Raw genomic sequence first — 27,758 nt, 5'->3', positions numbered from 1 at the left:
AGTTGGTCACATGACTCATAGTTACACCAACCACACTCATCAAACTAACTCTGTGCTTTTATTGCCTAAACCGAACTTCCTGTGAAGACTGAAGTTTATCTTGAAAAGACACTCTGCATGTAACGAGCGTCGTCGCCTGAAGCTCAGCATCACTGACAGAGCTGCGTTATTCGACACGTTGGTGTGAGAATGTGTCGGTAGAGACGTCAGCGAATCACGTCTCTACAGAAAACAGACACAGGCCTTCCCCTCGGAGGAGGCGGGGCCTGAGACAGGAAGTGGGTGCTGGACTGTTGGATGGTGGCGCAGCAGCAGGAGGATCTCACCACTGCAGGTTTGTTCAGGTTTCTTGCAAGTTTGTGCTTCCAGAATTAATCCTTAAAATCGTCTCTGAACTGCAGATTATTCACAGAATGAGTTACCATGGAATCCTTCCAGCTTCCTGTTCGGTGGCTCAACACTGTGGACGTTCGACTCTAAAGATGAAGGAGATAAAGTCTCTGCAGGATCAGTGAACCAGACCAAAGGGTTCTGGTCTTCAGGCAGAAGAAGGTTTTGTTTAATGACCTGAGATCTTTTCCCACGCTTTTCCCACGTTTTTATATACAAACATAAATGAAACAACATCTTCGTACATTATGGGCATCCATCTATTCTAGTGGAAGGTAACAGACCAGCGCCCCCTGTGGCTGTTTTAATATTCTGACCATTAGATCACAATCAGAAACTCTCATTCAAACTGGACCGTCAGTACAACAAGTAGGTCAAACGATGGGAGCCTCAATGTAAACACAATATTTTTGTATTATTTAGATTAAGAAAACAATATGTTTTATTACATGATGATTATGACGTAACAACCTTGACTCCTAAATGTGTTACTATTGGGAGGCGTATCATGATCACAAGAATACTTCCTGGACGAGAACCAAGCATCACATTTTGGTCCTGATAGCTGTCGGATCGGAGGAACCTGGATAGAGCGAACACCAGCAGAACAGCAGAGCAAGTTCTTAAGTCTGGAGAAGCGTTATGTAACATTATATCATCAACTGATATAGTTCAACTTTGGTCACCAGCTGGGAACAACCTGGACCGTTCTGACCACTGATGGACTGGAGAAGAGTTTTCTCTTCTTATCCATTTACCCACAAAATAATCCACAACCGCTGCACCACCTGCATGTAATCCCAGCATGGACTCGGCTCCAGCACCACCTAAATCATGAGAATGGTCGATTTATGGTGCTTTGGTTATGGTTCAGCCGATAGACAACGATCTCAGGTGTCGACGATGGTCAAAGCCAAGTCAAGATGATATATGGTTTTTAAATTCTTATTATTATTAATATAACATTAATATTAGGCCAGGCCCCAGCCACACTCTAAATATATCTTATAACTTTCAAAGCTTTGAGCTTTATTTCAAACACTGACTGTAAACAACAACAAATTGTTAACCACAAAATATTGCACATAAACTAAGCCATTCAGATTTTTTGTCAAAATGCAATTAAATAACTAAATGTCATAAATAAATTATGTCTTATTTGGTAATGAAATGGAGAAACTGTGAATCGGCCCCAGATTATATGACATGACCATGACCCCAGAGATTAAAATCTATCACCAAATCTGTTTTGTACCATCAGATGAACATCTGCAGACTGTGACCATCACCTCCTCCATCCATCACACTTCCTCCGTCCATTACAAATACCTTCATCCATCCATTACACCTCCTCCGTCCATTACAAAGACCTTCATCCATCCATTACACTTCCTCCGTCCGTTACAAAGACCATCCATCCATTACACTTCCTCCGTCCATTACAAAGACCTTCATCCATCCATTACACTTCCCCCGTCCATTACAAAGACCTTCATCCATCCATTACACTTCCTCCATCCATTACAAAGACTTTCATCCATCCATTACACTTCCTCCGTCCATTACAAAGACCTTCATCCATCCATTACACTTCCTCCATCCATTACAAAGACCTTCATCCATCTATTACACTTCCTCCATCCATTACAAAGACCTTCATCCATCCATTACACCTCCTCCGTCCATTACAAAGACCTTCATCCATCCATTACACTTCCTCCATCATTACAAAGACCTTCATCCATCCATTACACTTCCTCCATCCATTACATAAAGACCTTCATCCATCCATTACACTTCCATAACTGAAACAGAATCCAGACTTCAATAAGACCAGAACTCTACTGCCAGGGTTCTCACATCACTTCCACCCAACAGCATCATTATTCATGTAGGTTTGCTGGATTTTTGTTTGTAAAGTGGGTTCCGTGAAAGGCTTTTAACATTTTGAATAATTACTCAAAAAGAACTACTGGACAAGTAAAGGCTGATACTGCGGGAGTGTTAACACATTAAATACGTCTTTTATGTCGAGAGAAGACTGTCCAGAGGGTTGAGCCACCGAGCATCAAACCTGACCCTTCTGGATGGAAACTTTCATCTCTTACAGCTAAAACCTTCCATCACATGAAGCCCAAGAAATGCATAGCAACACGGTCCAAACTGCTGTCCAGGGGTCTGTGCTGTTGGTGACCAGTTTCAAAATAAGGCTTTTTATTTTTAAAAGGTAAGAGACTAATCCTTGAACCTTCGTCCCTGCAAACTCTTATAATAGTTCTCCTGTTCAGTCTGGTTACGAATCTCTCGATCCAACAGAACTAGCGCTGTCTTGCGTCTCATGGCCATCTCCCTGCGCTGAGCGTCTGCTGCCGTCTCCATCTGTGGGTGAGTTGAGGTCGTATCGTGGCTGACTGCGGTGCACGGCGAGGCGGATCGGTGGGGCCGAAAACTGCTGCCGCGGGCGGCAGAGTGTCCTCGGTTCAGGCTGTTGAGGTCATAGGTGTCTCGGGGGTCGCCCCCATTGGACGCCCCCCCCCACTCCCACGGGTTACCGTTACCTGCGAGGGGCGGGGCTTGAAGAGGGGGTTGGGCTTGAACGACAGGATGGTGGGGGGCGTGTGCATCCACAGTGATGATACCCGAGCCCTCCCGCTGCTGCTCAGAGGGGGGGCGGTAGTGCGGAGAGTCTGTGGTGGAGGAGGTGCCAGAACAGGTGGAGGTGGTCTCAGAGGATTTCTCCCCCGAGGAGGAGGGGAGGAGGCCCTGCTGCTTCGACATGGCAATGACCTGCATGAGTCGGGGCTGGTTTGAGGAGCCACGGCCTGAACCCTCCCCGCTGGCCTTCTCTCTGATGGCAAGCCACTTAGCCCGGGTCAGGGCGCTCTTTGGGGACACCGGTGGGGGTCCGGCTTCAGGAATCTGCGGCGGTCTGGGAGTCGCCACAGCTTTGGCACCCCCTGGAGGCGGAGTGGGGTTACGGCTAGAGGCTGCCCTCCCAGAATGCACTGAGGTCTGGTATATGGGGACCTGAGACCCCCCGTCGTCTGTCCCCACAGAGCCCACCTCGGATCCATCCTCGCTGAACTCATGCTCCGTCTCGTCCCGGATGCTCAGACCTCTCATCTCCATTGACTTCTGCTTCCACTCCGTCACCAGCTGCTGCGAGCGCATCGGGTCCATGGGAACCTGCACGGCCTTCAGACGCCGCTGCACCGGCTGGACCGGCTGCACCGGCTGCACCTGTTCCTCTGGTCCCGAGTTAGCCCCCAGCACCCCATTAACATTCATGCTAGCCCTTGGCAGTGTGTTGCTAAAGGTCAGCATGGTCTCCTTTCCCATTGGACTGCGAGGAGCCAGCAGCTCCACGTCCACGCTGGCCCTCTTCAAGCTACCCATGGAGGACTTCTCCCTCTGCAGGGGCCCCAGGCCCTCCAGCCGGTCCATGGGGGCCGGAGCTGCCGCTATCTCGTCGTTGCTCTCCGAGGCAGAGGCGGGGCCCTTGTTGTAGACGGACTCGTGTCCTCGCTCAGTCAGCGCTCGCAGAGGGTCCTCCTTCGGCCGCGGGGGAGGTGGGGTCAGAGTGATGTCATCAGAGGACTTGAAGTTGGCCACAGCGTGAAATGCCTGAAGAAGAAAATCATCTTTAAATGTTGACTGAAAATCTTTTAATGATCACTATTATCATTATCATTGTTATTATTGTTATCATTATCATTATCGTTATTGTTATCCTTATTGTTATTATCATTATCGTTATCGTTATTGTTATTATCATTAACGTTATCATTATTGTTATTATCATTATCATTATCGTTATCGTTATTATCATTATCGTTATCGTTATTATCATTATCATTATTGTTATTATCATTATCATTATCGTTATTATCATTATCGTCATTGTTATTATCGTTATCGTTTTTATCATTATCGTTATTATCGTTCTCGTCATTATCATTATCGTTATCGTTATTATCATTATTGTTATTATTATTATCATTATCGTTATCGTTATCGTTATTATCATTATTGTTATTATTATTATCATTATCGTTATTATCATTATCGTTATCATTATCGTCATTGTTATTATCGTTATCGTTATTATCATTATCATTATTGTTATTATCGTTATCGTTATCATCATTATCATTATTGTCATTATCATCATTATCATTATCGTCATTGTTATTATCGTTATCGTTATCGTCATTATCATTATCGTTATTATCATTATTGTTATTATTATCATTATCGTTATCGTTATCGTTATTATCATTATCATTATCGTTATTATCATTATCGTCATTGTTATTATCGTTATCGTAATTAGCATTATCATTCTTGTTATTATCGTTATCGTTATTATCATTATCGTTATCGTTATCGTTATTATCATTATTGTTATTATTATTATTGTTATTATTATTATCATTATCGTTATCATTATTATCGTTATCATTATTATCGTTATCGTTATCGTTATTATCGTTATTATCGTTATTATCGTTATCGTTATTATCGTTATCGTTATCATCGTTATTGTTATTATCATTATTATTGTTAGTATTCAGTGTCTGAAACATGATGAAGAGTTCACACTTTTGGTTTTATCCTGTAGCAGTCGTCATGGCAACAGAAACACACAGCTGGACTGTTTGATCTGTTTCCTCCTCGAGTGTTTAAAGGTGACGTCTCACCTGGTCTCACCTGGTCTCACCTGGTTAGTGTTTAAACATGTTTCTTTTCATGACGTCTCACCAGGTAAGCGGCAACGAAGGCTCCGATGAGGAAGCCCACATAGACGTCTATGGGATGACTGCGATGCTGAGTGATCTGAGTCAGACCCGTCAGCGCCGCCGCGATGGAGAACGCAAACACTAAGACAGGCTTCAGCAGCTTGGTGCTGTCAGAGATGGTCGAGTTAAAATACATCTGAAACACAAGAATCATAAATGTATGTATAAATATATATATACATTAGTGCTGGGCAACGATTACATTTTTTAATCATGATTAATCGCATGATTTTCTGTTATGCGCAAAGTTCAATAATGAATTCAAAAGTAGTGTATTGCTCACTTTTATTTTGAAAGTACTGCTATATGAACAAAAGGTCAATAACATTTGGTTTGTAAACACTTTAAACACATCAGGTTCTTGTTAGCAGCAGTATTCCCTTTACACAGCAGCAGTTATAACACAGTTATAATGATTCTGATCATAGATATTCAGCCGGTGTTCACAACTTTATCTTCATGTGTGTAAGAGATGATATTTAAATATACTTCTTGAAAACTGAAACCTATCTACGTCATGTTTTTATGTTTGTTAAATTCTCAGTAGTGATAACTAAATTATGCTTATTATACATATTACAAACAAAATACTTTAAAAACTCTAAAACAATAATTAAAATGAATCATTTATGTTTGTGGTATTGTGGTCAGACACATATGCAATGCTGATTACCGTAATATGTGTGGTATTTGTTCTAAATGTATGTTGGTACATAGAGGGTGATAAGAAGCTGTACTTGGAGGGACTTAGGACCCAGGGGACTGTAGGTGAAGCATGGAGCCTGTAGTCTGTACCGTGGCAGTAACCTGCATGAGGAAGTGGCAGCAGCAGGAAGAGAAGAAGAGGTGCCACACACACAAACACAGCTGTTCACCGCTCGCTGCCCGGTTCTTGTGTTCTTGTGTTAACAATGTCCGCTTAATAATAATTAAACAACTGCGTTAATGCGCGATAATATAATTGTCGGCATTAATTAATTAATGCGTTAACTTGCCCAGCCCTAATATATATGGATGTAGCTTCTTTGTGTTCATCTCTTCGCATCATTTTAAATAAAGTTGTGTTGGTTTGAACAAAGATGAGTCATACTCACAGAAACGTAAACAGCAGCAAAGGCAGAGAGAGTTGCATGCTGGGAAGGGAACGTCTTCCTGTGAAAACAACAGAAGGAGCGGAACGTTGAATCAACATCACGTTAATCACTGAACGCGACCTGAACAGATAACTCACCTGGCAGCCATGATGGCGTGCTGGTCGTGACCCGAGCAGATGTCTTTAGTGATGTAAGCGTTTCTGTCACAGGACACGCCCACATGAGTGTAGTTTGGTTTACAGACGGTGAGGAAGAACGGAGCGTGGTAACCTGTCGACAGCTGGATGATGTCAGTGACCAGAGCCGTCGCACACAGACCAAACACATGCACACCTGCAGAGAGACAGACAGGTGTGAGGACTGAACACCTGTAGAGAGACAGACAGGTGTGAGGACTGAACACCTGTAGAGAGACAGACAGGTGTGAGGACTGAACACCTGTAGAGAGACAGACAGGTGTGAGGACTGAACAATTGTAGAGACAGAAAGGTGTGAGGACTGAAGAGAGACAGACAGGTGTGAGGACTGAACATCTGGAGAGAGACAGACAGGTGTGAGGACTGCAGAGAGACAGACAGCTGTGAGGACTGAACAATTGTAGAGACAGACAGGTGTGAGGACTGAACACCTGGAGAGAGAGAGAAAGGTGTGAGGACTGGAGAGAGACAGACAGGTGTGAGGACTGAACACCTGCAGAGAGACAGAAAGGTGTGAGAACTGCAGAGAGACAGACAGGTGTGAGGACTGCAGAGAGACAGACAGGTGTGAGGACTGAACACCTGTAGAGAGACAGACAGGTGTGAGGACTGCAGGTGTAGCTGAAGGTGTAACTGCAGTTGTATTTGTGGTTGTAGTCAGCGTCGTACCTACGAAGCGCACCGTCCTCCTCAGGAAGGAGTTGAAGTTGCAGCCTCCTGCGTTGATGCTTCCTTCAGGTCGACGGAGCTTCAGTCTGGACTGTAGACAGTAGATCAGACCTTCAACCAGCATGATCTGATGCACAAAACAAACACCCTCAGTACCTTCAACCAGCACGATCTGATGCATAAAACAAACACACCCTGAGCTCTGGCTTCAGGTCCGGGACACATTCTGAGACCTGAGACCCACCAAAACACAACAGGGCCATAAAAGACCTGATGAGACCAGATACCATGTGGATCAGGTCCTAGGTCAGGTTTTGGTTTCAGTCTTATCTTCACACTGGATGTGTGTGTGTGTGTGTGTGTGTGTTACCGAGGCAGCCGGTCCGGCAAAGGCGAGGCTGAGCAGCATCAGCAGAGGGATCAGCTCGTCTCCTCCGTCCACGTACGGCATGCTGAGGTCTCTGTCGTGGCAGCGGAACCCAACCTGAGCCGGCTGGACCACATCGGTGAGCTCCAGGAAGTACAGAGACACCATAGAAGAAGCCACGATGGGCAGCTGCAACCACATCAAACATTCAGACCTTTACCCTCGCTCACATCCATCGTTTCCTTTAACTCCGCCCCCCAGAACATCCACATCCAACATTTCCTTTAACCCCGCCCCCCAGAACATCTACATCCAACATTTCCTTTAACCACGTCCCCCAGAACATCCACATCCATCGTTTCCTTTAACCCCGCCCCCCAGAACATCCACAGTTTCCTTTAACCCCGCCCCCAGAACATCCACATCCATCGTTTCCTTTAACCCCGCCCCCCAGAACATCCACATCCAACATTTCCTTTAACCACGTCCCCCAGAACATCCACATACATCGTTTCATTTAACCCCGCCCCATCATCATCATCATCATCGTCGTCATTCTCACCTCCACAAAGTAGAAACATGGCAGCAGAGTCAAACTGTCCTTTGGAGGTTTCTTCTTCATCTTCTCAGAGTTTATCATCATCCTGATGGAGCTGCAACACACACACACACACACACACACACTGTATGTGTATGTATATATATATATATACATATATATATATATATATAATGTATATATATACATATATATATATATATATAATGTATATATATATATATATATATATATATATATGTATATATATATATATATATATATGTATATATATATATATATATATATATATATGTATATATATATATATATATATATATATATATATATATATATATATATATATATATATATATATATATATATATATATGTATATATATATATATATGTATATATATATATATATATGTATATATGTATATATATATATATGTATATATATATGTATATATGTATATATATATATATATGTATATATGTATATATATATACATATATGTATATATATATATGTATATATATATATATATATATATATATATATGTATATATATATATATATATATATATATATGTATATATATATATATATATATATATATATATGTATATATGTATATATATATATATATATGTATATATGTATATATATATATGTATATATATATATATATATATATATATATATGTATATATATATATATATATATATATATATGTATATATATATATATATATATATATATGTATATATGTATATATATATATATATGTATATGTATATATATATATATATTAGTGCTGGGCAAGTTAACGCGTTATCACGTTAACGCATTAATTAATTAACGCCGACAATTATATTATCGAGCGTTAACGCATTTATTTATTTATTATTAAGCCACATTTTTAACACAAGAACCAGGCAGCAAGCAGTGAACAGCTGTGTTCGTGTGGCGTCACTTCCTCCTCCCCCCCGGGTCCAGAACCCCTCCTACACTCCGTCACCGTCCTTCACTCTTGTCTCTCACACACACACACACACACACACACACGCGAGCGCCATCGTCTCGTTACAGATCAAACGTGACTGTTGTGAAGTGGAGCTTCTCGTGAGGAACAAGACACGTCTTGTTTGAACGGAACACTTTACTGTCTGAACTGCAGTATTACAGTGTTACAGTGAACACAACTAGCTCTTGCACCCGACATGTGGTTTTCTACATTTCATCAATATTGTTAGCGTCAAGAACACGTACCATTCTACTTCCTGTCTCTTCAAAGTAAAAGCACTTCCGTTTTCATACTCTTCACAATAAAAGTAAATCATGCAATCAAACAATTTACAACATTGACAATATTAAAATACATATTGTCGAGTTTTTAAAGTGTTTTGTTTGTAATATGTATAATAAGCATCATTTAGTATCACTACTGAGAATTTAACAAACATAAAAACATGACGTAGATAGGTTTGCAGTTTTCAAGAAGTATATTTAAATAACATCTCTTACACACATGAAGATAAAGTTATGAACACCGGCTGAATATCTATGATCAGAATCATTATAACTGTGTTATAACTGCTGCTGTGTAAAGGGAATACTGCTGTTAACAACAACCTGATGTGTTTAAAGTGTTTGCAAACCAAATGTTATTGACCTTTAGTTCATATAGCAGTACTTTCAAAATAAAAGTGCGCAATACACTACAAAGTTCATTATTGAACTTTGCCATAACAATGAGATTAATCGCAAAAAATCTATGCGATTAATCACGATTAAATATTTTAATCGTTGCCCAGCACTAATATACAGTATATACATATATGTATATACAGGACTAACTAACATTCAGAGACCACAGGGACAATCTGCAGGAGCAACTTGTGCAAATGTCTCATTGGTGTCTCATTGATGTCTCATTGGTGTCTCGTCGGTGTCTCACTGGTGTCTCATTGATGTCTCACTGGTGTCTCGTTGGTGTCTCACTGGTGTCTCACTGATGTCTCGTTGATGTCTCACTGGTGTCTCGTTTCTGTCTCACTGGTGTCTCATTGATGTCTCGTTGATGTCTCATTGATGTCTCGATTCTGTCTCACTGGTGTCTCATTGATGTCTCATTGGTGTCTCACTGGTGTTTTCATCCTCTTCCTCAGATGTCGAGTATCTTGTTGACACCTGAACATCAAACTCTGCTTCATCTCCTGCTGCCAATTAATATCCAACCAATCAGAGCACAGACAGACAGACAGGTGGACAGACAGACAGATAGGTGGACAGACAGACAGACAGACAGACAGATAGGTGTACAGACAGGTGGGCAGACAGACGGACGGACAGACAGGTAAACAGTCCCTGCAGCCTGAAGGACTGCAGACATGATCCGGCTCGGTGGTAAATCCCGATTTATTGTCTAACGGCTCGGATGCAGCTTCAGTTAATCTGCTGCTCCGCAGAACACACACACACACACACACACACACACACACACACACACACACACACACGTAATACACGCACGCACTCAAACACGTTCACAGACGCACGCGCTCAGTAGAAACAGTAGAAATCGGTCGGTCTCACCTCAGGCCATCGATCCGTTTTGATTCGGATCACGTTTCGTCTTCCAGCAGCAGAACCGGACCCGCTAACGTGCCGTGACACCGGACACACCTGCCTGCTGGTCTCGGGTTACAGCGGCTCGGTTCTGGTTCCGATGGTCCCGATGCAGGATCCGTTCTCCCTGAAATAACGCGGATCTGGAACCGCTTTCTGTTTGCTGGCGGAGATCTGCTGCTGCTGCACGATGTGTGTGTACGAGTGTGTGTATTATGTGGGTATGTGTGTATTGTGTGTGTGATTGTGTGTGTGAGTGTGTGTATGGCAGGTGATCAGTGCCTCCAGGTTCCGAGCCACAGACGTGAGGATTTGTTCTCCTTTAAAGCAGCTCCAATATCTGATTTTAATATTCTTAAACATAAAATATATATATCTTTGATCTTTATGAATGGATGAAGCTGTTCTCGTCCTCTGAGACTCTTGAAGTATTTTTACACAAACACACTGAAGATCAAATTTTAAATATGTAAAAATGTCTGTTATTAAAGTGGTTGTTCATGAAGCTCAACTCTCTCTTCATGCATGGACCCAGACCAGGTCTAGAACCAGGTCCAGATCAGATCCAGTCCTGAGGATCCAGAAGAGAACTCTGGTCCTCTCCGTAACGTTATCTTAATAAACTCTTGTTGTTCCCGTTTAAAGTTTAATTCTGAAATGTTTATTTATTTTCTAAAGAAATTCAACTTAAATACTTTGACTCGAAAACATTAATTGTTTTGAATTTTCCAGTTAAAAAGACAATAAATAAACATCAGGAAGAAAACAAGCTTTTATTTTGACAGTTTTATTACAAAGTAAAATACAAAACAAACTTTATTTACAGGTTCATTTGGAGAGGAACGTGATAGGTGATGCGTTCAGGTGAGCGTTGCAGGAATCTTCCTCCACAGACCTCCACACAGACAGTTCTTGATCCAGCGCTGCTCCCACTGCTTCATGGCATTCGTCTTGTTTGGAGAACGAAGCATCGTCACGCAGCCGCACCTGAACACATCACAGACATTTAACATGTTTAACCTTTAAAGGAACCTGAACACATCACAGACATTTAACATGTTTAACCTTTAAAAAGGTACCTGAACACATCACAGACATTTAACATGTTTAACCTTTAAAGGAACCTGAACACATCACAGACATTTAACATGTTTAACCTTTAAAGGAACCTGAACACATCACACACAACATTTACAGCTCTAAACCTGCAGATCTAGAGCTGTAAATGTTGTGTGTGATGTGTTCAGGTTCCTTTAAAGGTACTCCTGTTTCCTAGAACACCTGAAGCTGAAGCTGATGAAACAGGTGAATGTGCTATGACATCACTTCCTGTGGACTCACCTGGTGCAGGCCTTGCTCTCCTCAGTGGGACAGACGCCCATATGGACACAACGCAGGTTATCCATCTTCTGAGAGCCGAGACTCCTACACACACACACACACACACACACACAGATGAATTAGATGTGTTCTGTTTACTTGTACATGTGATATCTCAGTGTGTTGAACCAGCAGCCCCTCAGAGAGTCCAGGTCCAGGTGTGTTACCTGGTGAAGACCTCCATCGGGGCAGTAGAACCTGCTCCGGGAAGAGACGAGGCTTTTCCAAACTGCAGCCTGAGCGGGTGTTTACCCTGCAGCTTGACGATGACGCCATCATTAACTGGGAGCCAGTCCATACTGGGAACCAGCAGCTGACTGGGCAGCAGGCAGCACTCATCGATCAGAGTCTCATCAGGGTCCTGGGGGGGTCCGTCGTCCCGGGCTGAGAAACAGACACTCAGTCAGTGAACAAGGTGACTTAACATGTTGTAACATCAATAACATGTGACCCGCAGAGTCTTTAAATGATCAATAACATGATCAATAACTTAATCAATAACACGATCAGTAGAGTCTTTAAATGATCTTTAAATGATTGGTTCTGATCAATAACACGATCAGTAGAGTCTTTAAATGATTGGTTCTGATCAATAACACGATCAGTAGTCTTTAAGTGATTGGTTCTGATCAATAACACGATCAGTAGTCTTTAAGTGATTGGTTCTGATCAATAACATGATCAGTAGAGTCTTTAAGTGATTGGTTCTGATCAATAACACGATCAGTAGTCTTTAAGTGATTGGTTCTGATCAATAACATGATCAGTAGAGTCTTTAAGTGATCAATAACATGATCAATAACATGATCAGTAGAGTCTTTAAGTGATCAACATGATCAATAACATGATCAGTAGTCTTTAAGTGATTGGTTCTGATCAATAACATGATCAGTAGAGTCTTTAAGTGATCAATAACATGATCAATAACATGATCAGTAGAGTCTTTAAGTGATTGGTTCTGATCAATAACACGATCAGTAGTCTTTAAGTGATTGGTTCTGATCAATAACATGATCAGTAGAGTCTTTAAGTGATCAATAACATGATCAATAACATGATCAGTAGAGTCTTTAAGTGATCAACATGATCAATAACATGATCAGTAGAGTCGTTAAGTGATCAATAACATGATCAGTAGAGTCTTTAAGTGATCAACAACATGATCAATAACATGATCAGTAGAGTCTTTAAGTGATCAACAACATGATCAGTAGAGTCTTTAAGTGATCAACAACATGATCAGTAGAGTCTTTAAGTGATCAATAACATGATCAGTAGAGTCTTTCAGTGATCAACAACATGATCAATAATATGATCAGTAGAGTCTTTAAGTGATCAATAACATGATCAATAACAAGTCTTACAGCAGAGCCACAGCTTGGTGAGCAGTCTGAAGATCAGCTGCATGCTGTCCTGGTTGTCTGAGGTCGCTGTAAACGTTGGAAGACATCCTGGTTTCAGAAGACCCCAGATCCTGATCATCACCAACATCTCCCTCAGAAGACCCAGTGAGGATCCGTCTCTCATGAAGCCGAAACCAGGCCGGACCAGGGAGCCCTGTGGGGGTAGAGAACACAGATCAGGTCTGTGGTCTTACTCTTCTTATGAGGACCACAATGGAAACAAGCGTTTAACTTTAGTGGGTTTGTCCATTAAGGTCAGATATATTTTCTTGGGTTCTAGTGTTCTCTGTGGTTTCTTGGGTTCCAGTTTTGTCTGTGGTACCTTGGGTTCTAGTCTTGTCTTGTTTCTTGGGTTCTAGTCCCGTCTGTGGTTTCTAGTCTTGTCTGGTTTATTTGGTACTAGTCCTCTCTGTGGTTTCTTTGGTTCTAGTCAACTCTGTGGTTTCTTTGGTTCTAGTCCTCTCTGTGGTTTCTGTGGTTATAGTCCTCTCTGTGGTTTCTGTGGTTCTAGTCGTCTCTGTGGTTTCTTTGGTTCTAGTCGTCTCTGTGGTTTCTTTGGTTCTAGTCCTCTGTGGTTTCTTGTCCTCTCTGTGGTTTCTTGGGTTCTAGTCCTCTCTGTGGTGTCTTGGGTTCTAGTCCTCTCTGTGGTTTCTGGGTTCTAGTCCTCTCTGTGGTTTCTTGGGTTCTAGTCTTGTCTGTGGTTTCTAGTCCTCTGTGGTTTCTTGGGTTCTAGTCCTCTCTGTGGTTTCTGTGGTTCTAGTCCTCTCTGTGGTTTCTGTGGTTCTAGTCGTCTCTGTGGTTTCTTTGGTTCTAGTCCTCTGTGGTTTCTTGTCGTCTCTGTGGTATCTTGGGTTCTAGTCCTCTCTGTGGTTTCTTGGGTTCTAGTCTTGTCTGTGGTTTCTAGTCCTCTCTGTGGTTTCTTGGGTTCTAGTCCTCTCTGTGGTGTCTTGGGTTCTAGTCCTCTCTGTGGTTTCTTGGGTTCTAGTCCTCTCTGTGGTTTCTTGGGTTCTAGTCTTGTCTGTGGTTTCTAGTCCTCTGTGGTTTCTTGGGTTCTAGTCCTCTCTGTGGTGTCTTGGGTTCTAGTCCTCTCTGTGGTTCATTGGGTTCTAGTCCTCTCTGTAGTTTCTTGGGTTCTAGTCTTGTCTGTGGTTTCTAGTCCTCTCTGTGGTTTCTTGGGTTCTAGTCCTCTGTGGTGTCTTGGGTTCTAGTCCTCTCTGTAGTTTCTTGGGTTCTAGTCCTCTCTGTAGTTTCTTGGGTTCTAGTCCTCTCTGTGGTGTCTTGGGTTCTAGTCCTCTCTGTGGTGTCTTGGGTTATAGTCCTCTCTGTGGTTTCTTTGGTTCTAGTCCTCTCTGTGGTTTCTTTGGTTCTAGTCCTCTCTGTGGTTTCTTGGTATGTTTTTGGTTCTACATGGTTCCCTTTTCCAGTTCTATGCTCTATGGATAACTCTTTGTCTCTTCCTGGTCATTTTGTTTTTACTTTGTATTGTGGAGGGAAAATCCTCCTCATAACTCACCTGAAGTTCCCGATGAAGGAACATTACTTGTCGTTAGCAGTGTTCTTGTTAGCTCACCTGGTTGGGCAGGTTAGCCAGCAGGTAGAGGACAAAGTCTCCCACCCATTGGATAAGCTGCTGCAGGGACTGAAGGGGGGGGCCGTCCAACACAAACTCCTCCGTCTTCAGATTGATCATCACCTTATCAATATCTGAGGAGACAGTGATCAATCAGTGGTCATCCTCAGCTGATCTCGATATCTCACCTGTCCTTCAGGTATTTCACCTGTCCTTCAGGTATTTCACCTGTCCCTCGATATCTCACCTGTCCCTCAGGTATCTCACCTGTCCCTCAGGTATCTCACCTGTCCGTCAGGTATCTCACCTGTCCCTCGATATCTCACCTGTCCCTCAGGTGTCTCACCTGTCCTTCAGGTATTTCACCTGTCCTTCAGGTATCTCACCTGTCCCTCAGGTATCTCACCTGTCCCTCAGGTATCTCACCTGTCCCTCAGGTATCTCACTTGTCCCTCGATATCTCACCTGTCCCTCAGGTGTCTCACCTGTCCCTCGATATCTCACCTGTCCCTCAGGTGTCTCACCTGTCCTTCAGGTATTCCACCTGTCCTTCAGATATCTCACCTGTCCTTCAGGTATCTCACCTGTCCTTCAGGTATCTCACCTGTCCCTCAGGTGTCTCACCTGTCCTTCAGGTATTTCACCTGTCCTTCAGGTATCTCACCTGTCCCTCAGGTGTCTCACCTGTCCCTCAGGTATTTCACCTGTCCCTCAGGTGTCTCACCTGTCCCTCAGGTATTTCACCTGTCCCTCAGGTGTCTCACCTATCCCTCAGGTATCTCACCTGTCCCTCGATATCTCACCTGTCCCTCAGGTGTCTCACCTGTCCTTCAGGTATTTCACCAGTCCCTCGATATCTAACCTGTCCGTCAGGTATCTCACCTGTCCCTCAGGTGTCTCACCTGTCCGTCAGCTGTCTCACCTGTCCTTCAGGTATTTCACCTGTCCCTCAGGTGTCTCACTTGTCCTTCAGGTATTTCACCTGTCCCTCAGGTGTCTCACCTGTCCGTCAGGTGTCTCACCTGTCCCTCATGTGTCTCACCTGTCCGTCAGGTATTTCACCTGTCCTTCAGGTATCTCACCTGTCCCTCGATATCTCACCTGTCCCTCAGGGAGCTCCCCGTCCTTCAGCTATCTCACCTGTGTCGATGTTCTTGGCACAGATCTCTGTCAGTCGGTCACCTGGACTCTTGTCAGGTGTGTTGAGGACGTGCGGCCTGAGCAGAGACTTTAAGGTGGAGCTGATGGCGATCAGCAGAAGTTTGGCGTGGAAGTCGCAGGCTCGAGCCGCTGTAGCCGTGGAGAGTTTACAGAGAGATGCCTTCACTGCCACGATACGTGTGGCCAGAACCTGAGACACACATCATACAGCTACACTGAGGCATCATGGGAAGTGGAGTTTACTGCTGAATCTCAGTTTAAGCCCGTAAGCAGTTGAATTTGCAGAATCAGAAATAGTTCCTTTGACATGTGACGGGTCTTTAAATAACAAATGATGAAGTGAATGTAAAACCAGTTTGATGTATTTAAATTAGTGCTGGGCAACGATTAAAATATTTAATCGCATGGATTTTTTGCGATTAATCGCGTTTAATCGCATTGTTATGGCAAAGTTCAATAATGAATTCAAAAGTAGTGTATTGCGCACTTTTATTTTAAAAGTACTGCTATATGAACAAAAGGGCAATAACATTTGGTTCACGAGATGCAGGTAGCATGTTTTATACTTAATGTGAATATAATTCATACTTTGTTGGCATCTTATTCTGAAAACCGGATGTTGGTCTGAAGAAACCGGATGTTGTCTCACGTTAATCTTTCCGCTAACTTTCTCCTTCGCTCGCTCCCGACCTGTGCTGTTTGAATGCGTTTACCGTGAATTTCAGCATATACAGTGCATCCGGAAAGTATTCACAGCGCTTCACTTTTTCCACATTTTGTTATGTTACAGCCTTATTCCAAAATGGATTAAATTCATTATTTTCCTCAACATTCTATACACAACAACCCATAATGACAACGTGAAAACTGTTTTTTGCAAATTTTTGCAAATCTATTAAAAATAAAGAACGAAAACATAACATGTACATAAGTATTCACAGCCTTTGCCATGACACTCAAAATTTAGCTCGGGTGCATCCTGTTTCCACTGATCATCCTTGAGATGTTTCTACAACTTGATTGGAGTCCACTTGTGCTAAATTCAGTTGATTGGACATGATTTAGAAAGGCACACACCTGTCTATATAAGGTACCACAGTTGACAGTGCATATCAGAGCATAAACCAAGCCATGAAGTCCAAGGAATTATCTGTAGACCTCCGAGACAGAATTGTATCGAGGCACAGATCTGGCGAAGGATACAGAAAAATTTCTGCAGCATTGAAAGTCCCAATGAGCACAGTGGCCTCCATCATCCGGAAATGGAAGAAGTTTGGAACCACCAGGACTCTTCCTAGAGTTGGCCGCCCAGCCAGACTGAGCGATCGGGGGAGAAGGGCCTTAGTCAGGGAGGTGACCAGGAACCCGATGGTCACTCTGACAGAGCTCCAGTGTTGTTCTATGAAGAGAGGAGAACCTTCCAGAAGGACAACCATCTCTGCAGCACTCCACAAATCAGGCCTGTTTGGTAGAGTGGCCAGACGGAAGCCACTCCTCAGTAAAAAGCACATGACAGCCCACCTGGAGTTTGCAAAAAGGCACTTGAAGGACTCTCAGACCATGAGAAACAAAATTCTCTGGTCTGATGAAACAAAGATTGAACTCTTTGGCCTGAATGCCAAGCGTCATGTCTGGAGGAAACCAGGCACTGCTCATCACCTGGCCAATACCATCCCTACAGTGAAGCATGGTGGTGGCAGCATCATGCTGTGGGGATGTTTTTCAGCGGGAGGAACTGGGAGACTAGTCAGGATTGAGGGAAAGATGAATGCAGCAATGTACAGAGACATCGTCGATGAAAACATGCTCCAGAGCGCTCTGGACCTCAGACTGGGGCGACGGTTCATCTTCCAACAGGACAACGACCCGAAGCACACAGCCAAGATAACAAAGGAGTGGCTTCGGGACAACTCTGTGAATGTCCTTGAGTGGCCCAGCCAGAGCCCTGACTTGAACCCGATTGAACATCTCTGGAGAGATCTGAAAATGGCTGTGCACCGACGCTCCCCATCCAACCTGATGGAACTTGAGAGGTTCTGCAAAGAAGAATGGGAGAAACTGCCCAGAAACAGGTGTGTCAAGCTTGTGGAATCATACCCAAGAAGACTTGAGGCTGTAATTGCTTATGTACATGTTATGTTTTCGTTCTTTATTTTTAATAGATTTGCAAAAATTTGCAAAAAACAGTTTTCACGTTGTCATTATGGGTTGTTGTGTGTAGAATGTTGAGGGAAATAATGAATTTAATCCATTTTGGAATGAGGCTGTAACATAACAAAATGTGGAAAAAGTGAAGCGCTGTGAATACTTTCCGGATGCACTGTAGGTGCACTAAAAGTGTCTGCTGACTTTACCGCAGCATGTCCAGTAGTCTCCAGGGAGAGCAACAGCTGGTGCACGTTGTAACGCCGTGTATTCTAACCGGCTGCAGTTTGTATCCACACGCTGCATCAATGTAGTCTGCAGAAGACTTCCTCCACGGACTTTCAAAATAAAAAAATGCGTTAATGCGCTATAAAATAATTGTCGGCGTCAATTAATGAATGCGTTAACGCGATAATAACGCGCTAACTTGCCCAGCACTAATTTAAATAGAATAGCAGTCACTGCTCCAGTCTGACCTGCTGCAGCGCCTGGTTCTGCCTCATGTATTCCTCGTGCAGCTTCTCCACCAGGTTGTGGACCATGGTGGGCTGCACATGCAGCAGGACGTCCCACCAGTCGTAGCCCGTCACCATGCAGTACTCCAACAGGAACAGCAGGTGGCGCAGCGTCGTGTTCATCTCCAGCACCTGACCCATAGAGGGCGACACTCGCAGCATGTGGAGCTGAGGAGGAAACAACAGGGAAGTAAACACTAGAATCAGACACTGATGTCTGACTCAGTCTGCATATTATAAAGAACACAATCACACTGTTGTTATTGATCCTTTATTTAAGCATGGACACTTGTAATTACCGTATTTAAGATTCAAAGGATGTTCTCTTCTAAAAGATGTGTCTCATAAAAGTCACAACTTAATGTCAGGTGATCGCTGCATGTTTTAGAGCAGTTTTAATATCGTTAATCACGATTTATTTTGGGCAGAATAATGGAAGTATTAATAATTAAAGCTGCGAGCAGCAATGAACGGGCCCTCGCAATCTGCAGCGCGTCGGGGGTGCCGGCGGGACTCCAGCCTGCGGGTCCGAGAACGTCCGCGACAGTCGGACGGCGCGGACGCGAGCCAGACATTTTTAATCCCGCGTGGACCGCCTGATGCTGGAAATGATGCTTTGCAAATAGTCCGACGCTTCCTGTATCCGCTGCCTGGCGCTACAGAAAGCGTGCAAACATGCATTATGTAGCTCTGTGTCAAATGTAAACCACATTGTGTAAAAGTCATGTAAATCTGATGCTGTTTGTCACAAACCGCAGATTTCCTTTCGCCAGCAGGTGGCGCTGTGAGTATTAGTGAAAATTAGCTTGTAGACATCCTCAGGCCATGAGTGTTATCAAGCATGAGAAGTTTGGGACCGTTTGGAACAAGTCCAGCTGAGTTACATCAGACATTTCCTTTAGCCAGTAGGCTTTGCGGGTTTACTGTAGCGCCCCCTAGTGGTCGAATGCAAACAAATTGTCAGGGTATGTTACTGGATGCGATGTGCACATATGCTGAATATTTTGGGAATTTAGAACAAATGGTTGAGAAGTTATGTGTATTGATATTTTGCCACGCACCTAAGAAGTGTATTGGTCCATATCTTGTAAACGCAAAGAGATATCAAAAAGATTTTGATAACTTTTGATGATCTAGATCCACTTATGATCCACAGCAAATTTCGTAGAAATCGGACCCAGCATGTAGGAGTTCGCAAAAATGTGTTTTTTTCCCACTAAATTCAAAATGGCTGACTTCCGGTTGGGTTTAGAGCAGGGACTTTTTTGTAAGTCTACATGTGATACATCTGTTTACCAAATGTTATACATCTAAATTTTATATATAGATAGTGAAACGTACTGCGAGGGCTGCATCGTCGAAATATTGTATACATTTATACAAAATTGAAAATGGCCGACTTCCGGTAGGGTTTAGAGCATGGTTCCAAGAGACTTATTTTTAAGTCTCCATAGGATACATGTGCCTACCAAGTTTCATACATGTAGCCAAAACGTAGCGCTAGGGCTGCTCTTTTGAAATATTGTAGGGGCGCTACAGAGGCAATTTAAAACGGCCAATAAAAAAATCATATGAACTATTTCTTCCAATGACCTGTGACACATGTACAAAGTTCCATGAGTTTAACTCACTAAACCATCAGCTTCCTTTTTCATGGCAAACGATGCGTCGCCATGGCAACAGGGTTCAACGAAAACTCACAAAATCCATGATGATCCATCATCAATGTCTTAAGGTTATCCTTACCAAATTTTAGACTCATCAGGTCACCTGGCTAGGAGAAATAAATAAAAGTATAGAATATGACATTTCCTTTAGCCAGTAGGCGGCGCTATGAGTTATTGAATTTATTTCAATTGAAGTATGTTTAGGCTTGAAGTAGCATCATGCAGAAGAAGTTTTGTGCGGAGTGGATAATGTACCTTGGAGTTATAACAACTTATAATAACTTATGTTTTGATAAACAATGAGGCAAAATGGCCGCCACGCCACGTCAAGGTTCTTCAATGAAAACTCTCGATTTTGATAACTTTTAATCACAAAGGTCTTAAGAGCATCCTGACCAAAGTAGAAGTTGATCGCTTAAAATCTCTAGGAGTTCGTTAAAGTGCGAAGGCTGAAAAATGCAAAAAGTGACAAAAAAGCACAACTTCGCGGGCTTACTGTAGCGCCCCCTAGTGGTTGACTGCAAAACAATTCTCAGGGTATGTTACAGGATACGATGTGCACATATGCTGCAAGTTTTGTAATTTTAGGACAAACGGTTGAGAGGTTATGTGTATTGATATTAAGCCACGCCCCTAAGAAGTTTATTGGTCCATATCGTGTAAACGAAAAGTTATCAAAAAGCTTTTGATAACTTTTGATGACTTATATCCAGTAATGATCCACAGCCAATTTGGTAGTAATCGGACCAAGCATGTAGGAGAAGTTCGCAAAAATGTGTTTTACACTAAATTCAATATGGCGGAAAATCTAAGTAGGCGGAGCTTAGGGGTCTGATTGGCTTTTTTGTAGATCTAGCTCAAGTTGACATGTGTGTTGAATTTCAAGTAAATCGGACATACTGGCCGAGGGGCGTCGCCGGTCCGACTTGTAGGGGGCGCTAGAGAGCCATTTTTTTACACAGAAAGATGCATTCTAGGTAGCTGCCTTCATAGATCTAGCCAAGGCTTTTGACTCGGTCAACCATAACATTCTCCTGCAAAGACTTACCAGCATTGGCTTGTCCAGTAGTTGTTGCAACTGGTTTGCTAGCTACTTGGCTGGTCGTGTCCAGCGGGTGAAGACTGAAAACATCATGTCTGAACCGCTTACCATCTCTAAAGGTGTCCCTCAAGGCTCCATCTTAGGCCCTATTTTGTTTTCCATTTATATTAACGATGTAGCAAAAGCTGCTGGAAATTCCTTGATTCATTTGTATGCTGATGACACCATCATATATTCAGCTGGTCCCTCACTCTACTCTGCTGTGTCCACTCTTCAACAAAGCCTCACCTCCATCCAACAGTCTCTCCACAGCCTCCACCTGCTCCTCAACCCCAAAAAGACCAAATGTATGCTGTTTGACCGGAAAAACCTCATCATTCCCAGCCCTCCCAAGGTCTTCAGTGCTGATGGCTCGGAGCTGGAGTTTGTCAGCTCCTACAAATACCTTGGATTCTGGTTGGACTCGTCTCTCTCATTTAACATACACATCAATAACCTTCTGGCTAAAGTCAAAGCTAGACTGGGTTTCCTGTATCGAAACAAGGCCTCCTTCACACACTCTGCCAAATTCACCCTTGTGAAAATGACCATCCTTCCTCTATTTGATTACGGCGATATAATTTATAAAATGGCATCAAAGACCACCCTCAGAAAACTGGACACACTCCACCACTCAGCAATCCGTTTTGCCACATGTGCACCCTTCACCACCCACCACTGTGCTCTTTACAGATTGGTGGATTGGCCCTCCCTTCATACCAGGCGGCTACAACACTGGCTGCTCGTGGTCTATAAATCCATTTTGGGAATGACTCCTCATTACCTCTCAAATCTTCTGCGCATTTCTGACAGCAATCGGCATTTAAGATCCAGTGACTTCATTAGGCTCATCATTCCAAAAGTCCGTACTGTGTTTGGTCATAACTCCTTTCATTTTGCCGCTGCAAAGGACTGGAACTCACTACAAAACACACTCAAACTAACAGCTCTCACCTCTCTCAACATGTTCAAACATAAGCTGCAACAAGTTATAGTTGACTGCTGTACTTGCTGACCAGCCCTCACTTCTCTTTCTTTCTTCCATTTTTTTTACAAATAACATCCAGTAATCTGCCTTTTATTTTGTACATAGTGTTTATTATTTTATCTAGGTTGTTTTTAGTCATTTTTCCATTGTTTGTCATACTGTATTGTATCTGTGTTGTTTGTGTAACTTGTGTGGACTGTGCTACTGCCTCTTGGCCAGGTCATCATTGAAAATGAGAATTGGTTCTCAATTGATTTTACCTGGTTAAATAAAGGTTAAATAAAATTCTTTTTCAGATGGCTATATTCACCAGGCCTGACAAGTCCCCAAAATTTGGTGAGTTTTCATGCATGGCAAGTCCTCCAACCATGCGTACGTTTACCCAAACGGGTACAATATCAATAGGGCCTTCGCTGGCCCGACGTTGTCGGTTGCTCGGGCCCTAATAATGAAACAGGTTTCTGACCACCAGTACTCAGGTGTGTGAGCTCACCTTCCCATGGTTGTCCACTCCAGCCAGTGCCAGTGAAGTCCAAGAGAACTGCAGGGCCTTGAAGTGGAGCGCCGGGCTTCCGGTTCTCTGGCGTTTGATGGCAGACTCGTCTCCGGGTCTCTGACCGGAGGAGGAACCATAGAAAATCCCCATTGTGTGGAGGGACAGACGGTGGAGGATCTGAATACTGCCGTCATGGAAGGCCAGAGCCAGACCTGCCAACACAGGAGAGAACCGATCCTCAGACCTGGTACCAACACAGGAGAGAACCGATCCTCAGACCAGGACCCGGTACCAACACAGCTGACAGACGGGCGGAGCGCTCACCGAGTCCCGGGCAGAACTTGGTATCTGACGCCACCTTCAGGTCCGTGTTGGAGATGGAGATGGGGAGTTTGGGCAGAGCGACGGCCGACACTCGCTCCAGGTCGCTGGTGGTCGTCAGGATCCTCCACTTCAAGATGGTCGGCTGCTTCTCTCCGACTGGACACAGGAGGGAGGTAAGAGGTCAAACATCCAGCACTGACCCAGTTCAACCAGTGTGGTCTCTTACCAACTGGTGAGCGGTGCTGGAAGATGTTGTTGACAGGAAGTCCCTCCTTCCTCAGAGACCAACACTCCACGATGCTGCCGTTCTGATTGGACGCACACAGCAGAACCTGCAACACACACAGATGTTCTGTCAGGTTCTTTAGTTCTGTGTGACCAACTCCTCTCTGGTCTGTTCTTGATGTTCTACTGGTTACCTGTTCAGAGAACTCTGTGGTTCTACTGGTTCCCCAGGTTCTCCCTGTTGTAAGTTCAAAGTTCTCTCTGGTTCTCCTTGTTACCTGTTCAGAGCTCTCTCTGGTTCTCCCTGTTATAAGTTCAGAGTTCTCTCTGCTTCTGCTTGTTACCTGTTCAGAGTTCTCTCTGGTGAGGAACTTGAGGTGGGTGACAGACGGGTATTTTTCCCTCCTCAGAGGGTCGGTGGTGCAGCGCAGGAACAGAGATGGTAACAGTTCTGTGTCGATGCGACACTTCTCGCTGACGACGCTCACCACCACCTGAACACAGAGAACATGTTTACTGTTACTGGAACCAATGATGGTCAGAGAACACTATGACAACGAGGTTCTGACCTTGTAGAACTGGACGGGAGACGAGCTGCTGCCGTCGGTCGCCGCCACCACGATGTTCCCTCCTCCGGTGAAGGCGATGTCGGCTAACGCCACCCGTCCTCTCAGCCGGCAGAGACTCTCGCTGGCCGTCAACAGAGCGCCGCCCGGCTTCAACAACGACACGGTGACCAAACCGCTCACGGTCACCGCCAACCAGCCCTCCATCGGCTTACCACCAAACAGGGTCAGAGACGGAGAGAACTTCACCCGAGAAAACTTCTCACCGAAGTTTGTAGAACCTGACTGAACCCACAACAAACACGTGATTTATATACTTATTAACTGTTTGATATATACGTGAGTTTGGAGCATCTGTCTGTCTGTGTTACCATCTCAACGTGCAGAGCCAGCTTCACTCCGTTGTGCAGCCAGCTCAGAGCCACGATTGGATCTCCGTCCAGAGAGCTGGAGAGGACGCTCTCCCAGCTGTTTACCAGGTGATCCGACATCGACCAACACTTAATCTGTCCGTCACCGTCTGCAGACAGCAGTCTTGAACCTCAACACACAAACAGATCAATAAACACACAAACAGATCAATAAACACACAAACAGATCAATAAACAGACTGTGAGGTAAATCTTACCTGATTGATCCCACTCCAGACATGAAATGACCTCAGTGTGCCCAGAGCTGATGGAGTAAACGTCCCAGGGGTGCTCAGTGTCGATGATGTGGATCATGTGACTAACATCTGGAACACACACACACAATATGGTTTGTAAAACAGTGAAAACAGAAAGAAAACAGAACCTCACAGATTCTTACAGGATCAGTTTCTGTTACCGAAGTATTAATCCTGTCAGCTGACTTGGTTTAGTAGTTCCAGGTGTGCTACAGGTGTGTCTGTGCTGCAGGCGTGTCGTAGGTGCGTCTGTGCTGCAGGCGTGTCGTAGGTGCGTCTGTGCTGCAGGCGTGTCGTAGGTACGTCTGTGCTGCAGGCGTGTCGTAGGTATGTCTGTGCTGCAGGCGTGTCGTAGGTGCGTCTGTGCTGCAGGCGTGTCGTAGGTGTGTCTGTGCTGCAGGCGTGTCGTAGGTGTGTCTGTGCTGCAGGCTTGTCGTATGCGTGTCTGTGCTGCAGGTGAGTCGTATGCGTGTCTGTGCTGCAGGCGTATCGCAGGTGTATCTGTGTTGCAGGTGAGTTGTATGCGTGTCTGTGCTGCAGGTGAGTTGTATGCGTGTCTGTGCTGCAGGTGAGTCGTATGCGTGTCTGTGCTGCAGGTGAGTCGTATGCGTGTCTGTGCTGCAAGTGAGTCGTATGCGTGTCTGTGCTGCAGGTGTGTCGTATGCGTGTCTGTGCTGCAGGTGAGTCGTATGCGTGTCTGTGCTGCAGGTGAGTCGTATGCGTGTCTGTGCTGCAGGTGTGTCGTATGCGTGTCTGTGCTGCAGGTGTATCTGTGTTGCAGGTGTGTCTATGCTGCAGGTGCTCACCTTTGTCGTCGTCCTCACTCTTCAGGTCGGTGGTGAAGGCCACCAGGTTCCTACAGGACCAGGAACAGACCAGAGGGATGGACGGACAGTGAGTGCTCTTTGGTCGTTTCTCCCACTCACACATGTACGCCAACTCCATGTTTCAACCACAGAAGAAGAAGCTGGAGGTCTCACCTGAAGACACACACGTGACTCACAGCTGGTCACATTGAAAAACAGGTAAGAAGAAACAGGTGACTTCTTTACATTAAACATACTAAAATAATTTACGAAATAAAACGACCGTTATCTGTATATTAATAATGAAGAGTTCAGGTTTCATTCAAGTTCATTAAAATAATATACATAAATTTGGCCACATTTTAAAACCTTCCTGAGAGTTAAACTTTCATAATAATAAGATCGTTGGAGATGAGCCACACAATGCATTCTGGGTAGATTTGTGTCCGACTTGCTCTGAAGTCATGAACTCGTGGTAACGATGACCTCACAAGAGTTTTTAGAGCCAGGTGACCCAATGCATGATGGGAAACGCCAGATCAAAGAGCTGATTGGACAACAAACACATTTTTATAAAATCATATTTTTATGTATAATTTTAATATTTAACACTTGATTGTTGGCTATTAATAATAATGATAATAATAAGTTAAGTTAACACAACACACTCACGGAAGAACCAGTAGGTTTGAAAACCAGTAGGGGTGTAACACCAGATCTTAGACTGAACCAGGTCTCATGGTGAACCTGGGGTACATCCCAAGTCTCTTATTTGTAATTTCCTCGGTCCTCGCTTGAACCGGAAGTTGTTCTGCTCCTCCATATTGACGGCCGTCCTAAAGCTCTTATTTCTGCTCTGAGGATCGAGGAGGGAGGAGGGATCTCTCAGGAGCCATGAGAACAGACTTCCAGGAAGTGTTTTAACGGCCGACACGCCCCCTCATTGTTCATCAGTCATGTGATTGGACGCTGCAGCTGATCGGACTGATTGACTGACTGAGTTTAACGCCAGAGTGAAGTCAGATCAGATTAAACTCTAGTTTATATTTGATATGTTTTCTGATTCACCATCTGGTTTAAATAAATGTTCATTTTAGTCTGAACAACAAAAGGACCACAAACAACTTTCTTCATTTTTAGAAAGATTTGTGTTTTCATGATCTGATGTTTCCCTCAATAACTTTTATTATGGAATGGGAGGGACTAAGGGTACATCCCAAGTCTCTTAATTGCATCCCCGTTTCCCTCACTTGGGTCCTTTCCTTGCGTCTTAGTCCCTCCCACCAGGGATGCATGGAGGAAACCATGCGAGGAGAGAGGAACGAGGAAATATGTTTTAGGAGACATGAGACGTCCTTTCCTCAGTTGCGTCACGTGAAGCAACGTCTGTTTCTGATGACGGTGCTGATGATCACAGCTGATCAGCTGTCAGTCGGCTTTAACAGCTGGAGAGACTTTTGATAAGTTTGTGTCTGTTCCCATGATCACTGTACTTAATAACAGTAACTAATAATACTAATAACTAATAAAGACACACAGTAATCACCACTGTAGAGGTGTTTCTCTCTGTAGTCTGTTAACAAACTGTGTCCTGTGGTCTGTTTATAAGCACAGGGTCCATTTCTACCGGTGGAATGCGATCGTCTTATTTATGAATTATTTGCGTCTGTACGTTTTGAAACTGTGACTGTGGCGTCATTATTAAATAACTCAGAATATGATTATAGTTTCTCTTAAATGATAAAACTCATCAAACACTCAGGAATGATGTAATAAGTGTTTAGTCTCTCCAGCTCTCTCTGACTTTAATTGTATTCATAATAAAGTTATTGAGGGAAACATCAGATCATGAAAACACAAATCTTTCTAATAAATGTAGAAAGTTGTTTGTGGTCCTTTTGTTGTTCAGACTACAATGAACATTTATTTAAACCAGATGGTGAATCAGAAAACATATCAAATATAAACTAGAGTTTATTCTGTGATCTGTCTTCACTCTGGCGTTAAACTCAGTCAGTCAGTTCGATCGGCTGCAGCGTCCAATGACATGACTGATGAACAATGAGGGGGCG

The 27,758-nt window shown here is 43.7% G+C and overlaps 2 protein-coding genes and 1 long non-coding RNA gene across 18 annotated transcripts in view; 1 reads left to right on the top strand and 2 right to left on the bottom strand.

Moving 5' to 3' along the window:
- The first annotated feature begins 1,361 nt into the window (after positions 1–1,361).
- Positions 1,362–6,550, top strand: LOC142935022 (uncharacterized). Of its 2 annotated transcripts, XR_012947751.1 has the most exons (4): positions 1,362–2,281; positions 2,501–2,617; positions 2,707–2,775; positions 5,155–6,550. It is a non-coding gene; the product is annotated as an uncharacterized LOC142935022 (long non-coding RNA). The 2 variants fall into 2 exon arrangements; XR_012947750.1 differs by having other exon boundaries at positions 1,362–2,617.
- plppr3b (phospholipid phosphatase related 3b) lies at positions 2,626–8,159 on the bottom strand. The gene is made up of 7 exons (XM_076079087.1): positions 8,079–8,159; positions 7,520–7,705; positions 7,150–7,276; positions 6,421–6,616; positions 6,284–6,341; positions 5,152–5,325; positions 2,626–4,014 (listed from the first exon to the last, which is right to left on the bottom strand). The coding sequence occupies exons 1-7, from the start codon at positions 8,157–8,159 to the stop codon at positions 2,626–2,628; spliced, it is 2,211 nt and encodes a 736-aa protein (XP_075935202.1).
- Positions 8,160–11,446: 3,287 nt separating this feature from the next.
- med16 (mediator complex subunit 16) overlaps positions 11,447–27,758 on the bottom strand; it is a 16,830-nt gene continuing 518 nt past the window's right edge. For 4 of the 15 annotated variants that reach the window (XM_076079104.1, XM_076079100.1, XM_076079102.1 and 1 more), the window contains 14 exons: positions 25,687–25,885; positions 24,842–24,949; positions 24,585–24,754; positions 24,217–24,498; positions 23,649–24,141; positions 23,423–23,578; positions 23,096–23,310; positions 18,828–19,034; positions 16,186–16,396; positions 15,046–15,179; positions 13,437–13,629; positions 12,240–12,456; positions 12,034–12,117; positions 11,447–11,679 (listed from right to left, as the gene is read on the bottom strand). In XM_076079104.1, coding sequence (XP_075935219.1) covers positions 11,553–11,679; positions 12,034–12,117; positions 12,240–12,456; positions 13,437–13,629; positions 15,046–15,179; positions 16,186–16,396; positions 18,828–19,034; positions 23,096–23,310; positions 23,423–23,578; positions 23,649–24,141; positions 24,217–24,498; positions 24,585–24,754; positions 24,842–24,949; positions 25,687–25,825 — 2,736 coding nt within the window. In that variant the 5' untranslated portion in view covers positions 25,826–25,885 and the 3' untranslated portion in view covers positions 11,447–11,552. Of the gene's footprint in view, positions 11,680–12,033; positions 12,118–12,239; positions 12,457–13,436; positions 13,630–15,045; positions 15,531–15,669; positions 16,397–18,827; positions 19,035–23,095; positions 23,311–23,422; positions 23,579–23,648; positions 24,142–24,216; positions 24,499–24,584; positions 24,755–24,841; positions 24,950–25,686; positions 25,886–26,358; positions 26,483–27,758 lie in introns of those variants that run through there. The other 11 variants (XM_076079109.1, XM_076079110.1, XM_076079113.1 and 8 more) reach the window with 7 other exon arrangements.

Source organism: Anarhichas minor, unplaced genomic scaffold, assembly GCF_050575085.1.
Source record: "Anarhichas minor isolate MPS153535 unplaced genomic scaffold, ASM5057508v1 ptg000070l, whole genome shotgun sequence".
Lineage (NCBI taxonomy): Eukaryota > Metazoa > Chordata > Actinopteri > Perciformes > Anarhichadidae > Anarhichas > Anarhichas minor.
The sequence above is the reverse complement of the archived record's forward strand: the minus strand, read 5'-3'. Positions and strand labels throughout refer to the sequence as shown.